Here is a 27,167-nt window from a genome sequence, read left to right on the forward strand (position 1 = left end):
TGTCACCCATCTACTTGTGGCTAGAGAAAAGGAGGGGAGAGGCAACGCAGTTGAGTCCTCTGGGCTGTGGAAGGTCCTCATGAATTAGTGCTTATGTGCTTGGCAAACCCAGCTGCCTCTTCCATTGTGCAGGGTTCAAAAAGTTTCTCTGAAGGGCTGTTTCTCCTCCCCACTCCTCATTCTGAATTCAGAACAACGTCTGTCCAAGACACTCACAAAAGGACCAGGACCTTTTCCACGGTCAGGAGGTGAAGTAGGAGCTCTGCATTGAGTAGAGTCGGTCAATGGGGTTACCCACTCGGGCTTGGAGGAGGTTGGCTTCGGCTGTTGACAGCAGGCAGTCTCCCAAATGGCTGATGCTGTCGCTGTCCATGTCATGGAAAACGCCTTCCGAGTCTAGGGGAGGAAGAAAAGGAAAGTGAGAGAAAGACAATGGTACAAGTAAGCCGGTACGGACAGGTACGCTGTACACTTAAGACATTTATTGCCAGTACACTGTACCGGAAAGACACATTGTCAAGAATGAATTGTAGAGCCCTGCGCGGATACAAATATTTCTCCTCGGATGTGGATATCTGTGGATATTCGCTGAACCGCAGGGCTCTCCTGGGAACCTCAGTGGCGAAAGGAGCAGAATGTGGGGCCGCCGCTCCCAGGAGCCAGTGGCCCGCGCCGGCAGCTCCTCCGGTGTGGCTGTACCACCCCCAGCCCTGTCCTCCAACGGGGCTGTACAGACCCCAGACAGGAGACGCGGTTGCGTGGAAGGGCTGAGGGTGGGCTGGGGGAGCTGCCAACAGGGGGCGCTGGCTCCTGGGAGCGGCAGCCCCACATTCTGTTCCTTTTGCCTCTGCAGTTCCCGGGACAGCCCTGTGGTTCAGCGGATACTGATTTCTATCCACAGATAGCCGCATCCGCAGGTATACATTTGTATCCACGCAGGACTCTAGTCATGGAACATTTTTTGTGAGGGGGGGCAGGGTCGGGGGGTCGGTACCGTACCGGTAAAAGTTAAAATCTATTTGCACCACTGGAGAAAGACATGAGCACGTCCCACCAGGGGCTCCTGTATCACCTCTGCCTGACTCAGCACAGAAAAAAGGGGACAATAAAAACAGGGCAATTCTTCACATTGGGTGAAATTTACCCCTGGGCAGAGTCCAACATGAAGTCTAGCCCCCGTGTGACTCCTCACCTCTGGGCAAGGCCTCGCTTGAGCCCCCACTACCCCAGCCCCTCACCCATGGGCAGGGCCTGGCACCATACCTATGCACTCTTTAAGTCCTGCTTAAATCTTCAAATTAGGACGTAAGTGGCACTTGAATGGTGTCTAAGTCTTGTGATGTGCACTGCCCAAGGGGGAGGGGTTGGCGGGCAGTGAGCTAGGACTTGTGCTGGCCATGAATGTCACCCTATGTCCCGGGATGGCCAAAATTACTGACCCTCCGAGCCACATACGACAGTTTTCAGAAGTTCAAGGGCCGGGGCACTAGGGTGGACAACTTTCTAACCGCACAAAACCGAACACCTGTGCCCCACTCCTGCCCCGCCCCTTCTCCAAGGCCCCGCCCCGACCGCCCCTTCTCCGAGGCCCCACTCCTGCCCCGCCCCGTCTCCAAGGCCCCGCCCCTGACCACCCCTTCTCTGAGGCCCCACTCCTGCCCCGCCCCTTCTCTAAGGCCCCGCCCCTGACCGCCCCTTCTCCAAGGCCCCACCGCCACCCTGACCTGTCCCTTCTCTGAGGCCTCACCCCCTGCTCACTCCATCCCCCCCCCTGTTGCTCGCTCTCCCCCACCCTTACTCACTCACTCATTTTTACCGGGCTGGGGCAGGGGGTTGGGGTGCAGGAGGGGGTGAGGGTCCCGGCTGGGGTTGCGGGCTCCAGGGTGGGGCCAGAAATGAGGGGTTCAGGGTGAGGGAGGCAGCTCCGGGCTGTGGAGTGGGGGCTCTGGGAGGGGGTGTGGGAAGGGGACTGAGGGCTGGGGCAGGGTTGTGGGAGGGGGTGCGGAGGGCAGGCTCTGGGACAGAGTTTGAGTGTGGGAGGGGGCTCAAGACTGGGGCAGGGGGTTGGGATGTGGGGTGCAGGCTCCAGGAGGGAGTTATGGTGTGGGGGGGGCTCAGGACTGGGGTGCGGAAGGGGGTGTGGGGTGCAGGCTCTGGGAGGGAGTTTGGGTGTGTGGGGGGGCTCAGGACTGGGGCAGGGGGTGCCGGCTCCGGGAGGGAGTTTGGGTGTGGCAGGGGGGCTCAGGGCTGGGGGTTGGGATGCGGGAGAGGGTGCGGGGTGCGGGCAGCACTTACCTCAGGTGGCTCCCGGGATGCAGCCAGCATGTCCCTCGGCTCCTAGGCATAGGGGCAGCCAGGCGGCTCTGTGCTGCCTCCGTGCGCAGGCGCTGCCCCCCGCAGCTCCTATTGGAGGTGGTTCCTGGCCAATTGGAGCTGTGGAGCACCGGCTCCATGGGGCATGGGGTGGGGGCAGCGAGCGGAGCCCCCCTGGCTGGAGCCAGAGGGACATGCTGGCTGCTTCCGGGAGCTGTGCGGACCCAGGTAGGGAGCCTGCCAGCCCCACCAACCAGATTTTTAACAGCCCAGTCAGTAGTGTTGACCAGAGCTACCAGGGTCCCGACACCCTGCCATCCTACAGGACATGTCTGCCGGGGCTCAGGGCTTCAACCCTGCAGGAGGCGCCGGACTGGGCTCGAGGCTTCAGCTCTGCGGGGATGGAGGGGTGGTGAGGTTTGAGCCCTGCAGGGAGGGGGGTCTTGGAACTTCAGCCCCGCGGGAGGCCCTTGACTGGGCTTGGGGTTTCAAGCCCCATTCCTGCTGAAGCCCTGAGCCCTGGCACATGTGCCCTGCAGGGCTGAAGCCCCAGCAGATGCCTCCCGTGGGGCTGAAGCCCTGAGTCGCCCCCTCCCCGCTGGGCAGAAGCCAGAGGTGATACATGAGGGGGACACATGGGATCACTTTCCCCCCCTCAGATTTTTTCCAGGATTTGCGTACCTTTAAATTGTGTGTCCCCCCCCCCCCCCCAGCAGGCACCAGCCGTCTCTGGCAGAAGGCCCTAGCCCCACCACCCCGCCGCAGGGCAGAAGCCCTGAGCTCCCCCCCAATCTGGTAGGTGAAGAATGGAGTTGGGGGGGTTCCCTCCTTCATGGGGACCTTCTCAGCTTTGAACCAAAGAGGCATGAGACACAAATTACCCCTTAAATACTCCGTCATCTGTACAGCGGCCACGTCCTGCCTGGTGTCTCTTTCTGCGCTGGTTGTGGTGGGCATGTGTCAGACAGTAATAACAGTGGGACTGGGTCCAACCACTCCAGGCTGCGGTTTGAGCTCAGCTCTGGTGCTGAGTCACATCAGCCTCCTCGCCACCCGCTTACCGTAGGGATGCAGATGGTCTCCCGGCAGCTGGGGCGGCGTGAGCCCTTGTCGGTACAAGTCTGTGCTGTAGCTGTTCTGATCCAGTGGCAGCAGCTGCTGCTGGGGAATCCTGGGATAGGGGACCATGAGCCCATCTAGTCCGTGAACACTTGCTCCATCTAATGTGGAATCAATGGAACAGGTGGAAGCAGTGGGTACAGAATATGAACAGAGTAAAATCCATCCTGGTGATATGTTATGATGTGTTATACTGCAGTAATGCCCACAGGCCTCTGTCAGGATCAGGCTCCATTGTAACGGGCCCTGCAGATCACATGGGGCTCTGCACAAACACGCAATAAAAGATTGTTACTTTGGGCCAGATTCTGTGTTCGGTTACTTTGGCGTAAATTGAAAGTGACTCCACTGAAATCCATGGATTTATTCTGGATTTACACCTGTGGAACCAAAGCCAAAGATTTTCAGAAGTGACTAGTGAATTCTGGGTGCCCAACTTGAGACACGTGAAAGAGACCCGGAAAGGGCTGAGTTCCTGCCCTCTGGAAATTGGGCCCTTTTTAGGTATCTCAAGATGAGCATCCAAAATCACAGGTCACTTCTGGAAATCTTGTCCTGCCATCAGAGTGTGGCTAAACGGTTTGTGACAAGGTTTTTACGACGGGTCCATATTGTCAAGTGATTGAGTCTACCTCTGTTGGATTCTTTTCACTATCATTAAGGTGCTGTGAAGAGAAGGGGCTGTTAGTATGGGAACATGGGACCCTTAATCCTGGAGTAAAAGGTCAAATGGCCATAAATTAAAAATTGGTTTTGTTATTTAAAAGCTAAACTGAAGAGAATCCGAATTCACCAGTTGGTAAAAGAACTGAGCTCCTGTTGCGTAGTCAGAAACCACTGACATCAGATGTACTGAAGCATTCAAAAGTCACACTTAATAATGATAATTTTCACTCTCCTACTGCTCCTTCCTTACATCCTTACATTGTGGAATCTCCATCTCTGGAGATATTTAAGAGTAGGTTAGATAAATGTCTATCAGGGATGGTCTAGACAGTATTTGGTCCTGCCATGCGGGCAGGGGACTGGACTCGATGACCTCTCGAGGTCCCTTCCAGTCCTAGAATCTATGAATCTATGAATCCGAGGACTGAAAGAGATTTATAAATCCTTGTGACACCCTATGAACTAGGTTTATCATCATTGTACAGATTCTGAGGCAGAGAGAGGGGAAGTGCCTTGCCCCAGGTCTCAAAGGGATGCTAGTAGAGCAGGGACTGAAACTCTGGAATTCCAAGTCCCAGTCGTGTGCTATATGCATTACACCAGTTGTCCCCCCGACCGTCTGCCAGGAGCTAATCTAGACTTTTCCCTTTACTTCCTCTCCCCTCAGCTGTGCCAGCGTATCTCAGTCCTGCCTTGCAGCGCCCCTGCTCTTTCAGCACAGCTCTGCTGAGCCCCCTCAGTCCCAGATTGCCTCCCCCCTGTGCTGTTGCAGGGAGCTGATCCCAAGGCTCTGCCACGCCTCACCTTCACTGTCATCATTGCTCTGTCTGCTGCTGCGGCCAGTTCCACGGCCGGTCCCTAAACGCGGGTTGCCCAGCTGCTCCTGCTCCTGCTGTTGCTGCTGCTGCTGCTGCCTGCGAGCGATCTTCTTCATCTGCCAGGAGAAGCAAGCAAGGCCCTAAGTTTGCATTAAGGGTCTGGCTGGGGTAATGTGCTGCAGTTAACTCCCTGCTGGGCAGCTGCCTTTCCCCTCCCTAGTGAAGGAGCAGTGCAGATATCACACAGACACTCGTCCTGAAGCGCAGAGAACCTCACTAGGTGCCCCTGTGCACTCCCAGCACTGACCTGCACCTGAAACAGGAACTCCACCTGAACTGTTGCCCTAATAGGCCCTGGGAAGCACAGAATATCAGAGCAAAGTGCACTCCAGCCATGGCCTCAATCCACCCCTGTGTGCCGCAGTCTGGGAGCAGGGTCTTATCACCAGCTCCACACCAGTTGGGGAGGCCCCCTGTGTAGGGGGGATTCTCAGAGAGCTGTTTCTGCCCTGTTAGACTGCCAGAACGGTGCAAAGGGCCTCAGTGCAACTGAGAATCCGGGCCACCTAGCTTGGTTCCGATGAGAGAAGCAGTCACTCACCTTGGCTCTTTGATTCTGGAACCAGACCTGCACCACCCGGACCGTCAGGCCTGTCTCAGCTGCGAGGGTCTCTCTCACCTACCCGCAGAGGGGAGAGGAGTCGGAAAAGGTGAGTTAGAGCTTTGTTATATTGGAAAATGATCAGCTCAGCTGATGGTTAGAACAGTGTCCCTACCTAACCTTGTACAGTGCACCTGACGGTCCCCTGCCCTTCCTAGAAACTCACACCAGCTGCAAATCTACCCTGCTGCCTACAATGAGTCATGCTGACTTGAACTCCTAACTTCTGTGGTTTTGGCTGTCCTAGGGTTGTAAGTTCCTCCGAGAAGCTGTCCCTTCTCAAGAGTTTAGAAAACGACCGGCACAGAAAAGTATCTAAGAGGAGGAATCTCTCACTCCCTAGCTCCTGTTTACCACATCACTTCTGTCATTACTCTGAACCCCCCAAGGTAGGCAACTTGTCTTTCTATTCATCTGCACAGTACTATAAACACCTGACACTATCTAGAGGAGAAAGAGAACAACGGAAGCTGCTGTCTATGAAATGGCTCAGAGTGGGCCTAATTCACCTCGTGCCATCATTCACACCAGTGGAAAGTGGGTGTGAAACGCTCCCAGATCAGAAGGCACCCACTTTGCCCTGGCGTAAGTGACAGCACAAGATGCAAGGCAGTGGAACATCTGGCCCAGTGTGTGCATCTCCTCTCTAACCATCTGCACTGAAATGAAAACAAGCTGGCTGCCAAGTTGTGCTGAGGCTTAAAGCTGCAGTGCAGAGAGAAAGCTGGCAGATAGCCACGGTATATGCGCCACGCTGCTGCTGGGCCGGACGCACGGTCACAAGGGAACCTGGTCTCCCCTGGGGTGTGTTCTGGAAGCGCTTGCTTTGCAGCCCAGCTGGGAGTGTGGAGGCAGGACTCTGGGCTCCGAGGCCATAGGACTACAGGGGGGTTTACGGGCATAAGAGCCGGGCGGGGACTCTGGCCCAGGCAGTGAGGAAGCTCCCTCCTGCACTCTACCTTTCTGCAGGGTTTGGAGGAAACCTCAAAGGAGGCCTTGAAAGCCCGTCGCTGCTGAGTGGTGAGGATGGTACGTGGGCGCTTGGAGCGCTTGTGGTCCTTGCCTTCCTCGCTGCCTCTGCCGTGGGAGTGGCTGCCATCCTCATCCTCGCTTTTCACTGGAAGGGGAACCGTTCGCTGTTACTGCCACTGGCAGGCCGGGGCCTCTCTGGCTCAGCTGCTGTAGCAGCGAAGCCAGGAAATTTCCTCCCCTTTCAGGTCTTTGGTCCCTTACGTCCTCAGCAAGGGCCAGGCCCACAAGGGCTCCTGTCCTGAGACACAGTGCATAGGACCAGAGAGGCCCATCTAGCCCAGTATTATTCCCCACTGGCCACCCCAGATCAGACCAATGGGCCTTTCTAGCCCAGTATCCATCCACCCCGACCCTTCAGATCAGACCACCAGTGTCCCGCCATTCACTCCCTCCCTGCCGCTCTGGATCAGACCAAGGGACCATCGGTCTAGTCCAAGGACTTGGCTCAGACAGTGGTCAGGGGACAGATGCTTCAGAGGACACAGACTGCACCCCTTCATGGGCATCCCACATCTCCCAACCTTACAGCCCTGTCCCCTGGGGACCAGGCAGCATCCCTGCAACACCCTACATTAGCTGTGCCCTGAACCCCAGGGCTGAGGGGGCTGGTCCCCTGACCCCCTCATTCCCAGCCCTATGAGGGGGGGTCCACTCGCCCCATCCCCTCCTTCCCCATTGGCCCCAAGGATGTAGGCCTCCTGTGGTCCCTCACCAGACTCAGTGGGCGCAGGGCTGATGGCGCTCAGCATCTCCTTCTCCTTCTCATAGTCGCTGCGACATAGCAGCTGCCCCTCCTTGAGCACAAACTCGTCCCCACGCTGCAGACGCCGCTCGCACTCGCAACAGAAGAAGCAGTGGATGTGGTAGACGTTCTCCAGCACCCGCATGATGAATTCAGACGGGGCAATCGCCTTCAGGCAGCTGCTGCACTTGGTCTGGAAGAGCCTGTGTGGCCAGGGAGGGAACAAAGCAGTCAGACAGGGCCTAGGAGTTAGGGCTAAGGGGGCAGTGGGGCTAGGAGGGAATCAGGGGGGTATTGGAGCTATAGGAAGTATTAGGTTGATAGTATCAGAGGGGTAGCCGTGTTAGTCTGAATCTGTAAAAAGCAACAGAGGGTCCTGTGGCACCTTTAAGACTAACAGAAGTATTGGGAGCATAAGCTTTCGTGGGTAAGAACCTCACTTGACTTGCATCTGAAGAAGTGAGGTTCTTACCCACGAAAGCTTATGCTCCCAATACTTCTGTTAGTCTTAAAGGTGCCACAGGACCCTAGGTTGATAGGGATAACACCTAGATACGGGAATGGTTTAAGGGGGTCCCGGTTATGACTGGGGCTTCACTAGTCGGAGCAGCGGCTCAGGGTGAAGGTTGTTCTCCTCTAGATACGGACAGGCGCTGTGATGCCATGGTGCACATGCCTGCATTGATAACTGGAGCGGGTAGAGCAGATGTACGAGGCGTCAGGAGTCCCACCAGTTCGGGGGCTCCGTGGCAGCTGGGAAAGGCTCCAGTTCTCCCATGCGGCGGGGAGGACAGAAAAACAGCAGCACCGGGTGCTCTGGGGGCTGACACAGGCCCAAGGCCACTGAGGCAGGGTCCGGCTGGGCCTGCCAGGCGGCTGTTCTGAACAGGATGACAGAGAGCAAGTGAGTTTGGGTTACCAGCTCAGTGACCTGGGGAGGGGGAGAGGTCGGGGTGTGGGAAAGGGCCCAGGGAAGCACCACAAAGTGGAATATGGAAACCAGGGGCCAGGTCATCAGCGTGTATAAAAGGCCGTTGGTGGAGTCAAAGGAGCTGTGCCCACTGACCTTCGCTAAGGATCCGGCCCTACAGGTATCATAAATAACCCCTAGATGGGTAGTGGTTTCTCTGGGCTAGGTCCACTGCTCCTGGCCCATGCTGTCCCTGCCTTCCCCAGCCAGCTCTGCAAGGAACACGGCCTGCCCGGCCTTTCAACCCCCGTGGAGTCAGCGCCCACGCTGCCCTCCTTGGTGTGGCTGTCCCGAGTGCCTCTTCTGCTCTCGAATGAACTTTGCTGGAGGCTCATTCAGGGCCGATCCATCTCACTCTATTCAGGCCAGTGGAGTCAGTGAATGCAGCCTGAGAAGCCCCCAGGGACCATGCTGCCCGGCTCAGTCTGTTAGTGTGGTCTCAGCAGGTAGGGCTTCCTTCGAGACCCCTAAACTCATTTTAATAACGTAGTCCCCGGGGACTGTACGGATCCGGCCCGGGGAGCCCCGGAGGAGGCTGTTTGTGCCCCTTGCGGCATCCTGAGAAAGAAATAAACAATCGCTGAGTGCCCGGCGTTCAGAGCAGATGGTTCTGATGAAGTAATTTGGGATCTAAACAAATGTGAGCACGGTGGCTGCCGGCTGACAGCTTCTATTTAGCCACTTGACAAGAGAAAGTAATAAAATGGGGATTAATTAGGCTGTTGTTTAAACACACAGGATCTTCCCCACCAGCAGGGAACTCATAAACTGGGATTGAGAACAAGACTGGGTTAATCCTCCTGGCAAACTCTGCGGAGCGGGATGGAGAGGATTACAGGGGAGAGCTCATCCCTTCCAAATACCACCATGGAGCTGTGCTGCGCGATGGCCTTCGCCTGAAGTGGCTGGGACATTCCAACTGGAGCCACGTGGGATTTCTTGCTCTCTCTCCTTCTCTGTCTGTGTTCCTCTCCATCTCTCTCTGCTTTCCCCCTCCCCACCCCACCCCGTTCTTTTTGTGATTCATGTTTTACTTTAAAAAATTGAGTTTGAAATAGAAGAAGGGTGACCAGATGTCCCGATTTTATAGGGACAGTCCCGATATTTGGGCCTTTTTTTTATATGGGCTCCTATTACCCCCTACCCCCTGTCCCGATTTTTCACACTTGCTATCTGGTCATCCTAAATAGAAGTTCAGTATAAAGAAAAAAGCTGCCACTGAGTCACGTGTTTAAAAACCAAACCCACACCCACACACTGCCCCGAAGGAGCAGGTGGGATGCGTGCTCCATGCACAGTCCCAGAGGTGGGCTGCATACAGATCTGTTCCTCTCTGACACCAGCACCCCGTGTGGCAGGCGGAGGTGAAAAGACAAAGTAAACCCTTCCGTGTTAACTGTGATCTGTGATCAGTTACAAGCATGTGACTTATTACCGAGTAACAAGTTATTTATGGTCCTAGAATTTAAGCCCAGAAGGGACCTTATTGTTGATGTAGTCTGACGCCCTGCAGGCCAGACAATTTCACCCAGGGTGTCCTGCAATGGTCTGTGGTTAGGTTAGAGCACCTCTCTTAGAAAGACACCCAGTCTCCATTTATAGACTCCAAGTGATAGAGAATCCACCACATCCCTTTGGACACTGTTCCAATGGCTAATTACTAGCTAATTACTTATTTCCAGTTTGCGTTTGTCTAGTGGCAGAGCCCAGCCACTGGATCTTGTTATGCCTTTGTGTGCAGAAGAGTGCTCTAGTACTGGTTGTGGTAACTGTAAAAAGGCAGAGCATGCGTCACTGAACGTTCCCATCCTCTCGTCTGGAATTAGATCTCAATGCAAACTACCCTAACTATTAAATGCAAAGGCTCTCCACTGTCTCCTTGGTTTGCAGACTTTCCCTCCTAGGCATGGGACTTATTTTTGTATGTGCCACACTTGAGACCAAATCTCCATGACATGAAGATTCTTGGGTCTTTAGCAAGACTGGTCCCACGGATCATGTTTAGTCTCAGCTAGTTCTTCCCAGGAGCAGCAGGTCCAGTCACACTCCTGTAACATACCCCAACCCTACCATTCTTGTGCATCCAGATAGGCGGGCTTTTAGAAGGTGAGGGATGGGTCCAGCATATGGCTAGGGCTACAGACATAACAGTTGAAATATTAGGAATTCAGGAATTATTAGGAATACAAGCCACTCTGCAGGATAGCTCTCCCTCCTGACTCCCATTAGTCCGAAGCAGGGATCCTGCCCTGAAAGAGGGTTTAGTTCTTGTACAAATCCTTAAATACTTACCATGACAGCTATGGAAATTTCCATTATCCAGAGAAATATCCAAGCTATTTTTTAATCCTTATTCCATCCATGCCTTTGACCTCAATGATATGCCGTGGCAATGAGTTCTGCAGGCTAATCGTTGAGTATTGCTTGGGAGGGGCAGGGAAAGAGAAACTTCCCGACATAAAACTTGCTTTGGGCTTGATCCTGCACGGGACAGGGTATGGTAGAGATAAGCACAAGGTCAGGTGAATGTCCTGAGTGTGCAAATGCACGTGTTTGTGTGTGTGCACTGGTTTTAAATGTGAAAGCTGTGAGAGATACTAGGTGGAGCAAAGATACCTGGAAACAGATGTCAGGGCTGGGAGAAGAGGCCTGCCCATCCCCAGATTCCCTATAGGTGCAAGCTAACTAGCTCCTTTACCCTACTCCTATTAGAACGAGGCAGTCAGCGAGTCTTGTCTAAAGACCCCTTCAGGTGCTGGCCATCTCACCTGGATTTCATAGGATGGGCTTCCCAGCTGTGATCAGTTGAGGGATGCACAGCTGCTGTAACATAACTCAATCTCACATAGGCACTATGAGCCCCACACCCTCCCTCTCCCAAGCTAAGCCCTGAAAACAAATCTGCTCTGCTTTGTACTAATTGAAGAAAACATTCAGCAAGCAGCTCATAAACACGGTGTCAGCTCGCATTACACAAAATTAAAATTCTCAGCCCCTCCAACACTAGGAATTCCTAAAGAGGCCGGTTTTAATATCGCCTGAATCCATTTAAGTCAAGGTAATATTGTTTGGGTTGTCATAGGAACAGAATACATCTCCGTTGCAGCCAGTATTCTGAGAGGAGGGAAGGGCGGCTGCGGTGGGAACATGGTTGCATGGCGTCTGAATGCAGCTGCCCCGGGAAGCCACATGGGGGGATGTTGCAGATACTAATTGGGCTTCCAGGTTCATTACTTGAAGTGAATTTAGCGCCAGCAAAGGTGCTGGATTGACAGCCCTGGGTGTGTCCACAGAGAGGGGACAGCCCAGGCAACTGCAGGGAGAGCTTCCCATCCACCACGAACATCTCCCACCTCCTTTGGAAGAACGCACCCAGTGCGAGGAGTGAGTTTAGACCCCATGCTCCAGTCAGTCCTTGGGCTCTCTGCTGAGGCAGCCAATGAGGAAGCAGTGTGATGCTAACTGTGGTAGTGGCCACTTGTTCAACAACCAAATTGTTTCACATGCCCTAGGGCACAAACCAGCATTCAGATCATAATAGCTTTCATCCACTACTGATCTGCGACCACATTTGGATTAGTCACCTACAGGCCAAAGGCTCGATGTCCCATTTCCAATCCTCTAAGCTATCCTGGCACTGACAAACTACGGGGACAGGTGCATTAGCCATTGAGGCTGTACTACAATCAAACTCCCAGAAAGAAGGCCGATGTGTTAGATGGGTCTTACCCACCCTTGACAGATACCTGAGAGGTCGGTCTTTTTCTCACACTTTGGCAATGCTCATGCAGCTAGTCATGCCAAAAAGTCTCATTGAAGAAGTATAACTGTGATGCCGGGTAGGTAGTTGGTGTGCAGAGATCACTGCCCATCATGCCGACCAATGTTGTCTCACTGTTTCTTTGTACTCCCTGCCTGTATTCACCTATTGTTTCTTATCTTATATTGTAAGTTCCTTGGGGCAGGAACAGTCTTTTTGTTCTCTGTTTGTACAGCACCTAGGCACAATGGGGTCCTGGTCCGTGCTACAACAATACAAATAATAAATAACAATAATTAATTGAACTGACAATTGGCATGAGGTTGTGTGTTTGTGTGAAACGCCCATGACAGGATCAAGCAGCTACATAAACCTCACGCTTTGCTGCACTTGTTGAAAACGCATAAAGGAATTAAACGTTGGATTATGTTTGCATGTTGCTTAGCAGACAAAAGCGTTGCTCCTGCTGCATTTGGTCACTAGCAGGGAACTGAAGTTTTTCAAGTCAAACATTTCACTGCAGCTTAGGTCTCAGCTGGAATCAGAGGCCAAAAGTTTGAGAAGAAAAACGTGGTGTCTTCAAATTTGGACCCAAACCTCAACTTTCCTCTCTAAACTCCATAATGCCCCCTCTCCATTGAGTGATGGGCCTGTGTGGGGAGAGTGAGAGACAGAGACAGAGGCAGTCACTGCTAACTGTTTAGGTAGTTTGAGCAGGTGTATTCATTCACCAGCTGTCACAGTTCAGAGTGAGCTGTACCTTTGATCCCTCAGTCAGAGTATGTCTACACAGCAATTATAAGTGCGACTGTAGCATGTTTAGACGTACTTGACCTAGCTTTGAGCTAGCTAGCTCAGGTATGTCTATACATGCTACAATCACATCTCCTGATTGCAGTGTAGACATACCCTTCAGACTCTTCATAGGCACCCTTTCCAGTGACAGGCCCAGTGCCTGCATTTCTCTCAGTGATTCACCCCACTTTTAGGCTGGGTCTCCAGGGCACAGCACCCTTGTTTACCAACCATGTTTCCTTGGCAGGTCCAACTGAGTTTGGCCCCTTCTATAGACTCCCCTTTGGGAGCTGTGTCCAGGAGGTAAATGCAGTGACACCCACAACAAAGCATTATTTATTTTATCCATAGGAATATAGCAACCAGAGAGAAAAGGATTTAAACAACAAAAGGGCTACAGGCTGAGGTGGGCTCGAATTAGCTCTGATACCCTAGGGACTGGGTTACCAGCTGCATCACTGCAGACCTTGCCTCTGTGCATCAGGGTTGCTGTCTTAACAGTTTCCAAGTTCTTTATTTAAGGTTTCCTGCTTGAAGGGCCCTGTCCCTTTCCCACTTGGAGACAAAACAAAAGACCTTGACACCTGTCTTGTCCATTAACCACCAGCAACTAGGCTATCTACAGCCATTGATCTCGGTTCCTACAGTGTGCAAAAGCCACCCGGGACTGAATTAACTCTGCAAACATGTAGCAGACAGAATGGTAGTAATCCAGTAGACAGAGGCACATAACATTTGTAAAGTTAATACAGATATCGATCACCTTTTTCATACCTGCTCAGCCTGCATCAAATTCATTAATTCTACAAATGGTGGAATTTGTGTTTCCTGCTGGAAAAGGAGCTGTGTTAAAGGGGCATGGAGGAGAGACTGCTCTGTGGAACAAGTGTCTGTGGATGGTGGGCAGGGAAGCCGGCTCACACTTGGGAAAATCTGCTCTGAAGAGCTACATGGAACAAGCATCTGGGTCAGGCAGAGTGTCTGCTCAAAGTTTAGCGGCAAGAGAGGCAGACCTGGGATGGTTGGCCTGACCCTTGTCAGCCCTTTCCTCACACCTACTCTGCAACACTCTACGGGGAGCAGCAGCCCAGACAGGGGCCGGTGCTTGCTGACAGAACAGGAGGTTGATAAATTGCCTCTTAGAAGGTACACCTGTACCAAGGCATTTGCTCATAGGCAGCAGCTGTACCATCCAGACAAGGACAAAGACACATCAGGCCCACGCTGGAAGGCTGCTGTCCGACAGCTCGACCCTCCACTTTGTGGTCAGGGCAGACATCAGTGGCTGAGCGAGCTGTCACTGTGTAGTTGAGAGCTATCACCGAGAGAGCAGCCCCCTGGGAAAGCATGTGTGGCCGAGTCACCTACTAACATACTACAATGCAGCGCTGAGTCCCACTGCAGGACCATAGGAATTGCCAGACGGGATCAGACCCATCTAGCCCAGAGTCCTGTCTCCAGTAACGGCCAGCACCACTTGCTTCAGAGGAAGGTGCAGGAAACCCTTCAGGAGCTACAGTGTGGGTAATCTGCTCCCCATTAAGGTCTCATCCTGACCACTAATCGTTAGAGATTGGCCTAAGATTTCATGCCTGAGGTTTTGTATCCCTATGAAAATACCTGTTAGCATTAATTATTGTAAGTCTGGATATTCTTGTTATCCTTAGAAATGCCCACTGCTCAGTTCTTGGCCTCAACTACATCTTGTGGCAATGGGTTCCGCAGCCTAATTACACACTGTATGACAAATGATTTCCTTTCATCAGTTGTGGATTGGCCAACCATGGCTCAGGCTTCCGTTACCAAAGTGTGCAGTGTATATGATCACTGGGTGGAACTCCAGAGACCCCTTTGGAGGGGCATCATCTTCCCCACATGCCGTTATCTTTCTGCCTCTGTTCCCAAAGTAAAATCCTCCATGAAGCTATGTTGTGTGTCATTTACAAGAAATTAGAACCCTGAGACCCAGCATCCCCGACCTGCTGCTGTCACCTACCCTCACAGTGGGTGCAATACACTCCTTTACAGAGGGCCTACGCACTGGACTGAAATGGCACTTAACTGGTGCAGAGATGGATTTTGCTCACCGTAAGGTGCAGATCTGGCTACATTCTACATTCCCATTTTCCTTCAAACAAACAATCAACATCCTCTTCTGCAGCGCTGAGCTGCTCCTATCCCCACCCTTTACAATTTGCTTTTGAATGACAGGCAAACTGTTCAGTCACTAAAACAGCTGAGAGAGACTTGGAGTTTAACTAATTTTCCCTAGGAAGTTTAGCAAAAATTTCTAACCATGCCATGGTAGGGGAGAGAGGTGACTGTTGCAAAAAAGCATGGAAGTTGGATGCTAGAGAGAGAACCCCTCAGCTGCAAAATTCAGTGCCAGATTTCACACACCCTAGAGTTCAGGGGTGCTTTTGTTTGGGTATTTGGTCCGAGTTCCCTCTATTCATCTCTTTTGAACTGCATAAGTCCCAGAAAAGTCTGATATCTTGTTTCTATTTCCTTCTACGGCAGGTCATTGATACGGTTTGCCTCTTCAACAGAATATTTGGGAAGGGTTTACAGAGACCAACTGTTTTCAGATATTTAATAGACTCCATCATCTATCAGATTCAAGTGCTAGTAAAATACCGCAACTCCCTAAGCAGCCCATTAATCCCTACAGAGCCAGACCTGTCGCTCTTGGGGGTACCGTTCTCCTTGCAGACTGCTTTGGAGAAGGAATCACAGTCAGAGCGAGGGCTCTGCCCCTCAAAGCGACTCCAGATGGGGCTGAGCTGAGCAGCAAGTTATTGAGCAGTTCTCTGACCTGTTGTGTGGCAGCACGGAGGGCCCTGACCCAGGCCTGGGAAGGGTAATTTGGAGCGTATAAGATTGTACCAGTGGGATTAAAAGGTGTTAATGAAGCAAGGGCTAAGGCGGCCTTGAAAGCCACAAGGCCTGTGCTTCATGAAGCCGGCTTATTTAGTTAGGGTTTAGTCAAAATGAAGCAGTCCTGGCTTAAGCAAGGTCTGTTTACTTAACGCTGAGCTGCAAAATCCATCGTAGCCGTCTGAAATATTGAAGTGGAACTTGTAAAGCCCCTTTCCAGATTTCACGCCGGGCTAGGAGCAGGGGGGTGGGACACACGGGGTGGAATAAGGCGGCGCTGGAAATACAATATGCTCTTTCATTACAAAGAGTTTATTTCACTCACACCACAATAGCAGGGTCTTCCCTCAATGATATGGGGTGGGTGGGGAGGGGTTAAGGGGCAAAATTCCCCTCTGCTTCATTTCGATGTCATGTTAGCAACGCCTAGGCCAGAATGAAGGAGCAGTTTGGGGGAGACTCTCATTTCCTCACGGATCTTTCCCCCCAGGGCATTTGTCGGCCTCTCTGGAAGGGACACGCAGGGGTTCTCCTCTAGAAAGGGGCCCTCGGGTCCTGTTCACACCCAAGCCACAGTTAATTAAGCCAGTTCTCTCACTGGTGAAAATTTCAGCGCAGCAGGCCCCATACAGCCCCTCTTCCTGTCGGGATCTGTGCAGCAAACACTCCCCGCTTCAGGGGAAACCCCTGGCAGCACAATCTCAGGAGCAGAGCATGCTCCACCGTCCTCCATGCACAGTCACCAGCAGGATGGGAGATCTATACTCTTTGGTGACGGGAAACTTTCTGCTTAACCTGCCAGTCCCTGGAAGTCCAAACCATCTGTCCTTCTCTCTGAAATGGATCATTTCTCAGGGGGCAACTGAAGCCCAAAGCAGTGGACATCAATGAGCTCCCAGGACTGAGTTTGGCCTACTACAAGGAGGGGCCCATGGGGAAACCACACGGGCTGGATGGGGAGGGAACGGGCTTTCCTGAAGGAGCTGCTCAGGGGCTAGATTGCAACAATGTCTGGACATGCTGCAGACTCTCGCATTCCAGTCAGGATCCTGCACAGGGGCTGGGGCAAGGGTGGATAAGTGTGATGGGCAGGATGGGGAAGCGCTGAATGCCTGCCAGGTTAACCCTATCCCTGAGCATCATGAGGGTGCAAGGACTGGTGGGACTGAGGCCTGTGTGAGCGAGAGAATGCAGAGGTATCGTCCTGAGTACTAAGTGCTGCTAGTTAAGCACTGACTCTGTGACACGAATCACATACTGGATTGATGTAGCACCATAAACCCACACAGCACTTGGTGACCATTGCCCCGTGCCCCATCTCGAGCACCTTCCATCCAGGGCTCTCCAAGCACTTAGCAAGCAGCTGCGTTATTACAGAGAATCCTTTACAGCTTCGCTCAGAAAAGAACATCACGCAATATGCTTCCTGGACAGGTGCCCCCACCAGGGCTCCTGCCAGCACGTCATGCTTGTCCTCTGCTCTCTGCATTGGCTTCCCATAGAAAATCGAGTCAAGTCCAAAGGCCTTGGCACTTATCTTCACGGTACCCAATGGCCTGGGCCCAGGGTAACTAAAAGGCCCTAAAGCTCTGGGATGAAGACTATGGCTACAACTCTTCTCCTCAGGAGCCATGGAACTTTCTACCAAAGCTCGTCTGTGCAGGAGACAGAGAACAAACTAGCCCAGGGACTAAGACTGTCACAAACCTCCCCACCTTCTGCTCCCAGGGCCAGACCCACTTCTTCAGTCCTGCTTTCTCTAACATAAACACGAAGCACCATGTACACTAAAAAACAAACAATAAACTCCTCAAAAACAAAACCCTACCAAAACACCACAGACAATTCTCCCCTTGGGGAAGGAGGACAGAAAGAACGACCTCACGTGACAGGTGTTAGTTATGTCGCTTAATGCACAATTAACAGGTGCCCAAGTTATTAAGGTGATGAGGGTGGTAAAAGAACCTGTATAGACTAGACTAGAGTAGGACCCCGTAACATTATTCCAGCAGGGAACTTACAGCGACACAGAACTCAGTGATGATTCTTTTTACCCAATGTAAAAAATTTTCTTCATTAAAAGGAAGGAGACTCCACATTTGTGTTGAACAGAGGGAACTTTGGGCCTGGAATGGGGGATACTGGAGAGGTTTGCGAAGACCCCTAAATCGATCGCTAGCAACATTTACTGTGATTGCCATTTGGTGATTAAAGCACCAAATTCTGAACCTCGCAAGAGCAGGTCTGACTGGCTGGGCCCTGCAGTACCCTTGATATCAGTTCTGAAGAGAATAGTTGTTATAACCCTGATAGTTAGTGTCTGGGCTTGAGTCTGTTAATGCCGGGGATGAAAATTGGTCCTTAAATAAAAAAACGAACAACAAACAAAACACCCGACTAGTTCCCAAAGCCGCGGAGATTCATAAATATTAAAGTGACACGAGTGAAGCGCTACTGAAAGATTTAATACAATGCTTCTGCTCCGTGCCTCAAGGGGTTAAGCCCCCTACTGCGAGGATATTACCGCCAGTTCTGTGGCACTGAGCCATCACCATATAATCTGATGAACTCTTTTATTAAATTTCACAGTCCTGTCTTCTTTATTAAAATCTCCCAGAATTCATAGGGCGCCTGTCATATCGCTGCAGAATGCTAACAAAAAAATTTGTTTTTCTCTGGGTACGGCCAGCGAGAGGCTGCATTTCAGCGAGTGTCTCTGTCAGGTGCAGGGGAGGGAGGGATGCTGCCAGAAAAGGTGCAGCGGGCAAAATGGGAAAGATGCCTTTCCCTGTGGATAAGCATCAACACCTCCTCTTCTCTCCCCATCCCAGAGCCAGTCATTCTGGACACAGACCAGGGATGGAGAGAAGGGGCTCAAGGAGACGAACCTTTCCAATCCCTCTGGTGGCCCTGAGAGGTTTCACTGGAATTGTATGGGTAGAAAGAGGCCCACAATGGCAACGTGACGGCTGAAGGATGCTGGTGCATGGGATGTGCAGATGTCATTGTGATGCAGATGGTAACAATGCCCTCACAGCATGCTCACAGCATGTTGTCTTCACTGTCACTTGTGGATCTTCAGCCACAGACACAGAGGCATTGCCAGGCTGGATCAGACAAGGGTCCCGTCTAGCCCAGCCTCCCATCTCCAAGAGTGGCCAGCACCTGTTGCTCCAAAGAAAACCCCACAGAAGGCAGAAATGGGATAACCAGGCCCCAGGGGAAGTTCCCTCCTGACCCTCATTAATTAGGGGTTAGGGTTCTTGCCCTGAAGCAGGCGGATTTATAGCCCTTCCCAAACTTTCATCTTGGTTGGAGAAGAGCAGTCCACTGCTTCTTTCAAACAGCATCTCAGACAGCAAGGGGCGCTGGGCTCTGCCAAAGGGAACTACTGGAATTTCTTACATATTTATTTTTAACTACTACGAATGACCAGCGGCTGCAATACAGCCCCTTTCATACAAACTCTCCACTCAGGCAGGACAGAGGCCATCTGCCTGTCTGCTCCTGCCAGTCTTCCTGGTCTCCCCTGTGCTGCTGAATGCAACACCCCCTGATACAAGGAGACATATTTGTGGGCGCAGAGTTTAAACCATCAATATATTGTAGGAAAAGCTATACTGGAAAACCAGCGTGTCCCCCTTCACCCTCCCTGGTGGCCAGGAGACAGTGTTCTTGCTGCAGCTGAGTGGGTTCCATTCCCAGTCAGGGAGAAATCATTCTGATCTATACCGCAAGCTCTTCAGGGCAGGGACTCTCGCCCCGTGCAACACGGAGCTAACCTCACTGTTGGTGCAGAAGAAGGAGAGAGGCCAGGGACCCTGCATCGTGTGCAGTTATCTTGGCACAGGTGCAAGCACTTTGCTTCGGGGTGCATGATTGCATGGCAACAGAACTTCAGGTCCCCATCGAGAGCTCTGAGCAAAGATGTAGGAACAAAGCAGGAACTGTTATGTTCTGACACCGAGCCCCTCTAGGGCTCTGGGCAAGTCACGGTCCCTCCCTTTGCCTCAATCTCCCCCTCAGTGAATGGGGGATGCTGATAATAACCATTTGCCTATTTCACATGGAGGTGACGAGATGATTCGATTAAAACTGCTCTGCAATGCTACAGCCGCAGCGCCGCAGAAATACTTAACGTCAGCAGAATGGACAGCTTATGTTCCAAGATGGTAAGTGCTCAGTAGGATTATTTTATTCCCCACAATCAATGTTTTTGATGGAGAAGTGAAAATTACCCAGGAATCTCCCACTGACATGTTTTCTTCCACACTTGGGCTATGACTTTTGCCAAGTATTGTAAAGGCAGAAAATGGAGCTATCACACATGCTGTTTAAAGAGGACCCAGTGTAAAGACACAAGGGGGTTTTCATTCCATGCTCTGGAGAGAACTGTCAAGGCGAGTGCTTGCTCTGACCCGTGAAGGCCTTGTAGCCCAAATGGGCATTTTATTATTTGTCGCTACGCGAGCCTAGGGCTGGTGAAGTGCGCTGCCCTCCCTTCAGAGCAGTGCAGCATGGGCAGGTGTCCAAAACATCCCCCCTGCACCACCTGAGAGAGACCCTCTCTGAGCCACAGAGAGGAAGTGAGTCTCCAAAGCTCATTCATCTCTTGGCCTCTTTGCTGAGGCTGCCAATAAGGAGGCCAGATTTTCAAACACGCTCAGCACTGAGAATCCAGTCAATGGCACTGGTGGTTTCACCTGTCCACTGAGACCGACCATCATTCATGCCGGTGCAGAGAGGGTGCAAAATGCTACAGCTCTGATTCAATACCGCTTTATGCCCACTTTTCACTGGGGCACGTGGCTGCCCAGGGAGCATGGCGATGGGAGATTCAGGCCCTGCATCTCTGCTGGCCTGGCCTGGATTCCCACCAGCATGCAGCTCAGTGTAAGTTCTTCGAGGTTTTTTAAAAAACTACTTTCAAGCAGGGGAAATTGTGAGAGGAGCGGAGCTCTGACGTGCCCTAGGACAGGGCATTTGGGCCCGCGGAAGCAGCGTCACGGTTGAGACGCATTGTCCTCTCCACTTACAGATCTAGTTGTAGCTTAGGTGCACTTTGTTGGCCCTGCATTTGGTTCTCAAACAGGCCACAGGTGAGTGAGCCCAGCCGATAGAGCTGTAGGATTGAGGAGCAAGAAAGAGCAGAGCTCGCATCGGTCACCAGAGCAGTGTGGAGGAGCAGAGATGAGACCTGTCTGTCCACAGTAATCTTAGAAGAGCTCTTTGAAAAATGGATTTGTCCTTTTACAGGAAATCTCACCCACTTTGAAGTTACTTTCCATTCTGAATCAGAACAAAAAGTTGAAATACTGGAAATTTTCGGGAAGCAAAGAAATCCCAAAAAGTTTCTCATTGTAAATGTCAAAATGGAAAATTGCAGTATGTTCAGTCTAAACAAAACAATTTAACATGTCAAATGATACGATTTATAAAGGAAATAAATGTGGTTTCATTTCAAAATTTGGATTTGACGTTATATTTCCCCTGATTGGAAAATTTAAACTGTTGTCAAAATAGACATTTTCCACCGTGGGAAATGTCTATTTTGAAGAAACCACATTTTCTGTCAGGACATTTTTGTGAACATCTCTAGATCTCAGTTTGTGGGGAAGTTCCCAGGGAGATGGCACTGTCTGTAGAAACAATAGATTCATGCACCCTGTCACCACTCGTAGAGATCTGGGCAGCTTAGCTGGAGATTTTCAGTGACTAGTGATTTAGGGCGCCCAACGGGAGGCACGTTAAAGGGGCCTAGTTTCCAGAGGATGGGTGCTCAGCACTCTCTGAGAATCAAGCCACTTTATGGTGTCAAGTTGGACACCCAAAATCACCAGCTACTTTTGAGAATCTTGACTTTGGGGCTTTTTCTTGTTATGGCTCCTATTTACCCCATCCCAGTTCACCGAGAAAACTCCAGATTCTGATTAAAAACTGAGACGAGCACTTCTGATACAAGGAAGCCAATTCTCTCCGGAAAGGGCCTTTGGAGACTTGGTCCCAATCTTACATCCCAGATAGAATGCTCCTGCTGGCGTTCCCCCTCTCTCATCCCTTTAGACGAATCCCCTGCCGGCATTCTGCTCTCCCTCCGCCCGCCTGCTCACTTTCCAGTCCGCAAAGCACCAGCCAGCCAAGCCGCTTGCTCCAGGTATTTGAATTTCGAGCTGGAGTTATCAATTCATATTGATTTTGTGGTGCCTTGTTGGCCGCCTCTGTAAAGCCTTGGTGGGTTAGATTAGTATTCTCAGTGTGGGGAAGCGTTCCTTCCCTCCCACAGTAGCTAGGGGTGATATTACCGATCCAGATAGTATCCAAACTCAATATCCTGTTTCTCCCTTTCTCATTTCCTGTTTGCAGGTCTGAATGCCAGCCCTGTCAGAGTGTGGGGGGAGCGCGAGCGCGTGAGCAGGACGGCGTATGTCAGAGTGGAGGGGAGACAGAAAGGGGGGACGTGGAGGGGGGTGGATACGAGGGGGAGAGAGGCAGAGGGGCTGCAGACTCTTTTTTATTACAGATTTAATAATGACAAAAGAACATCATTAAACATTCATTAGAATTATTTAATTAAATTTTACTTTGGAGAAAAAAGAGATTAGATATGATGCAAAAAGCAATATTGATTGAGAAAAGAACAAGCTTGGGAGACGTGATTTAAATTAAACTCTGGGCTCTCTCTCTCTCTTTCTTTTAAAGCGGTGAGGTGCTGGGAAGTGGGTAGAGCAGCCGCAAAGGAAGAGTCAGTAGTGACCAGTAATAACAGGCACTGTCCCTCCCCACGTCTGACCGTCAGCTTGCCGGGGCTGGAGCCTTTTCCAGTCACCTGGGAAACCATTTGGCTACATTTCACCCTAACATGACAACTGTAACTAGGGTGACCAGACAGCAAGTGTGAAAAATTGGGACGGGGCTGGGGGGGTAATAGGAGCCTATATAAGAAAAAGACCCAAAAATCGGGACTGTCCCTATAAAATCGGGACATCTGGTCACCCTAACTCTAACCAATGAACCATCTTTCCTGGGGAAATGCCACAACCAGTTCTTGATGGTTGAAGGGCCCTTTACCTGGTGCCCAGGATAAGCTAAGGGGATAAACTAGAGAGGAAAGAAGGTACAGTGGTTAGGGCTGCTAGCCTGGGACTTGGGAGACCTGATTCAATTCCCAGGTCTACCACAGACTCCCTGTGTGGCCTCAGCCCGGTCACTTAGGCCTAGATCCTCAAAGGGGTATCCAGACTCCTAACCCCCAGTGATTTCAGCCTAAATACCTTTGAGGATCTGGCCTTAGCCTCTCTGTGTCTCAGTTTCCATCGGCACAAGAGGAGTCATCGCACTGCCCTGCCTCACAGGTAGGCTGCCACCTGTCCAACTTTTCCCAGGATTGTCTCTTTTTTGAGGTAGCTGCCCCAGGAAATCAGGACGGGTGCTTGGTACACACTGCCAGCTGTCCCGTTTTATGGGCCCAGGACCACCCTTGATGTCTCCCCCTTTTTTGTTTTTACCTCAGAGGTGGCAATCCTACTTATGGGAGCGTGCGAGGCTGACTACATGACAGATTGTGAGGTGCGCAGATACTGTGGTAAATAGAGGCGGCCATATTAGCTAGATGAGGTTTTTAACTTAAAGCTGCTGTAAGGATGGGTCTACACCAGAACTCATCTTAATTTAAACTCAAACAGTTTCTAAATCCCAGGTCTAAACTGAATTAAGAGCGTCCACACAGGAGTTTTCACTGGTTACATGCAATTAATTTTAAATCACACCAAAAGGGTGCAGCTTTGTGTGTGGACCAAGCCCCTGTTTATTTGCACCTCCCTTCCTGTGAGGCCAGAAGAGACCATTAGCATGACCTAGTCTGACCTCCTGTGTAACGTAGGCCACAAAATTCCAGAGCAGATCTTTGAGCAAAACCCCCCCTCTTGATTTACACATTTCCAATGACGAAGAATCTATCACAACCCTCAGTCAATTGTTCCCATGGTTAAATGGCCTCACTGCTCAAAATTTGTGCCTTATTTCCAGGCTGAATTTCTCTGACTTCAACTTCTCTCTATTATCAAATTCACTCTATTATCAAAATTCTGTTCCCTGTGTACTTCTACAGTGTGACCAAGTCACCCCTTAACCTTCTCTTTGATAAGCTAAACAGATTGAGCTCCTTAAGTCTTTCACTATAAGGCATGTTTTCCAATCCTTTAATCATTCTTGTGGCTCTTCTCTGAACCTTCTCCAATTATCAACATCCTTCTTTAACTGTGGACAAGAGAACTGCACACAGGATTCCAGTAGTGGTTGTGCCAGTGCCAAACACAGAGGTAATACAACCTCTCACTCCTACTTGATATTCCCCCGTTTGTACATCCACGGATCACATTAGCCCTTTGGCCACAGTGGTGCAGTGGGAGCTCACCCACCATAATAGAGGCCCAACTTCAATGTATACCCCAAAATAAGAAACACAGTAAAAGAACTAAAAAAGAGCCACCGTGGCTTAACAACCATGTAAAAGAAGCAGTGAGAGATAAAAAGACTTCCTTTAAAAAGTGGAAGTCAAATCCTAGTGAGGCAAATAGAAAGGAGCATAAACGCTGCCAAATTAAGTGCAAGAATATAATAAGAAAAGCCAAAGAGGAGTTTGAAGAACGGCTAGCCAAAAACTCCAAAGGTAATAAACAAAATGTTTTTTAAGTATATCAGAAGCAGGAAGCCTGCTAAAGAACCAGTGGGGCCCCTTGATGATCGAGATACAAAAGGAGCGCTTAAAGACGATAAAGTCATTGCGGAGAAACTAAATGGATTCTTTGCTTCAGTCTTCACGGCTGAGGATGTTAGGGAGATTCCCAAACCTGAGCCGGCTTTTGTAGGTGACAAATCTGAGGAACTGTCACAGATTGAAGTATCACTAGAGGAGGTTTTGGAATTAATTGATAAACTTAACATTAATAAGTCACCGGGACCAGATGGCATTCACCCAAGAGTTCTGAAAGAACTCAAATGTGAAGTTGCGGAACTATTAACTAAGGTTTGTAATCTGTCCTTTAAATCGGCTTCTGTACCCAATGACTGGAAGTTAGCTAATGTAACGCCAATATTTAAAAAGGGCTCTAGAGGTGATCCCGGCAATTACAGACCGGTAAGTCTAACGTCGGTACCGGGCAAATTAGTCGAAACAATAGTTAAGAATAAAATTGTCAGACACATAGAAAAACATAAACTGTTGAGCAATAGTCAACATGGTTTCTGTAAAGGGAAATCGTGTTTTACTAATCTATTAGAGTTCTTTGAAGGGGTCAACAAACATGTGGACAAGAGGGATCCAGTGGACATAGTGTACTTAGATTTCCAGAAAGCCTTTGACAAGGTCCCTCACCAAAGGCTCTTAAGTAAAGTAAGTTGTCATGGGATAAAAGGGAAGGTCCTTTCATGGATTGAGAACTGGTTAAAAGACCGGGAACAAAGGGTAGGAATTAATGGTAAGTTCTCAGAATGGAGAGGGGTAACTAGTGGTGTTCCCCAAGGGTCAGTCCTCGGACCAATCCTATTCAACTTATTTATAAATGATCTGGAGAAAGGGGTAAACAGTGAGGTGGCAAAGTTTGCAGATGATACTAAACTGCTCAAGATAGTTAAGACCAAAGCAGACTGTGATGAACTTCAAAAAGATCTCACAAAACTAAGTGATTGGGCAACAAAATGGCAAATGAAATTTAATGTGGATAAATGTAAAGTAATGCACATTGGAAAAAATAACCCCAACTATACATACAATATGATGGGGGCTAATTTAGCTACAACAAGTCAGGAAAAGGATCTTGGAGTCATCGTGGATAGTTCTCTGAAGATGTCTGCGCAGTGTGCAGAGGCGGTCAAAAAAGCAAACAGGATGTTAGGGATCATTAAAAAGGGGATAGAGTATAAGACTGAGAATATATTATTGCCCTTATATAAATCGATGGTACGTCCACATCTCGAATACTGCGTACAGATGTGGTCTCCTCATCTAAAAAAAGATATACTGGCACTAGAAAAGGTTCAGAAAAGGGCAACTAAAATGATTAGGGGTTTGGAACGGGTCCCATATGAGGAGAGATTAAAGAGGCTAGGACTCTTCAGCTTGGAAAAGAGGAGACTAAGGGGGAATATGATAGAGGTATATAAAATCATGAGTGATGTGGAGAAAGTGGATAAGTAAAAGTTATTTACTTATTCCCATAATACAAGAACTAGGGGTCACCAAATGAAATTAATAGGCAGCAGGTTTAAAACAAATACAAGGAAGTTCTTCTTCACGCAGCGCACAGTCAACTTGTGGAACTCCTTACCTGAGGAGGTTGTGAAGGCTAGGACTATAACAGCGTTTAAAAGAGAACTGGATAAATTCATGGTGGTTACGTCCATTAATGGCTATTAGCCAGGATGGGTAAGGAATGGTGTCCCTAGCCTCTGTTTGTCAGAGGATGGAGATGGATGGCAGGAGAGAGATCACTTGATCATTGCCTGTTGGTCCACTCCCTCTGGGGCACCTGGCATTGGCCACTGTCGGTAGACAGGATACTGGGCTAGATGAACCTTTGGTCTGACCCGGTACGACCGTTCTTATGTTCTCATTTAACCAATTTTTAATCTATTTCATGTGTGTCATGTTGATTTTGTATCATTCTACTTTATTAATCAAGTTCCCATGCAATACCAAATAAAATGCCTTACAGAAGTTTAAGTGTATCAACACTGTTTCCTTTATAAACCACACTTGTAACTGTGTCAAAAGTGATATCAAGTTAGTTTGACAAGACCCTATTTTCCATAAACCCATGTTGATTGTCATTATGTTCCCCTCCTTTATTAAACGTGTCCTGTATCAGCTGTTCAATTTTTTTGCCCACCCATGATCCTTACATTTTGTAAAGGTCGCAATGAAAACACCTGCCTGAAGTGGCTTTTCAGACATTAACTCTATTCAGTACACATAGTCATGGGAGGAAATTCACAGTAAGGCCAGAAGGGACCGTTATGCTCATCTAGTCTGATCTCCTGCTTTGCACAGGCCGAAGAACATCACCCAATAATTTCTGCATCAAGGCCATCACTCCTGAATGAGCTTGAGCAGTGGCTCTCAACCTTTCCAGACTACTGTGCCCCTTTCAGGAGTCTGATTTGTCTTGTCTACCCCCGAGTTTCACCTCACTTAAAAACTACTTGTTTACAAAATCAGACATAAAAATCCAAAAGTGTCACATCCCACTATGACTAAAAAATGGCCCCCTTTCTCATTTTTACCATATAATTATAAAATAAATCAACTGGAATATAAATATTGTACTTCCATTTCAGTGTATAGGACATAGAGCAGTATAAACAAGTCGTTGTCTGTATGAAATTCTAGTTTGTTAGTGCTTTTATGTAGCCTGTTG

The 27,167-nt window shown here is 50.0% G+C and overlaps 1 protein-coding gene across 1 annotated transcript in view; it reads right to left on the reverse strand.

The window, feature by feature from the left end:
* Positions 1–241: 241 nt before the first annotated feature.
* LOC135891823 (LIM homeobox transcription factor 1-alpha-like) overlaps positions 242–27,167 on the reverse strand; it is a 58,139-nt gene continuing 31,213 nt past the window's right edge. Inside the window, exons 3-8 of the mRNA XM_065419493.1 lie at positions 7,322–7,554; positions 6,537–6,694; positions 5,518–5,595; positions 4,903–5,032; positions 3,375–3,533; positions 242–396 (exon numbers count right to left, since the gene is read on the reverse strand). Of these exons, the coding sequence (XP_065275565.1) occupies positions 242–396; positions 3,375–3,533; positions 4,903–5,032; positions 5,518–5,595; positions 6,537–6,694; positions 7,322–7,554 (913 nt within the window). The remainder of the gene's footprint in view (positions 397–3,374; positions 3,534–4,902; positions 5,033–5,517; positions 5,596–6,536; positions 6,695–7,321; positions 7,555–27,167) is intronic.

This window comes from Emys orbicularis, chromosome 19 (genome assembly GCF_028017835.1).
Source record: "Emys orbicularis isolate rEmyOrb1 chromosome 19, rEmyOrb1.hap1, whole genome shotgun sequence".
In the NCBI taxonomy this organism is placed as follows: Eukaryota; Metazoa; Chordata; order Testudines; family Emydidae; genus Emys; species Emys orbicularis.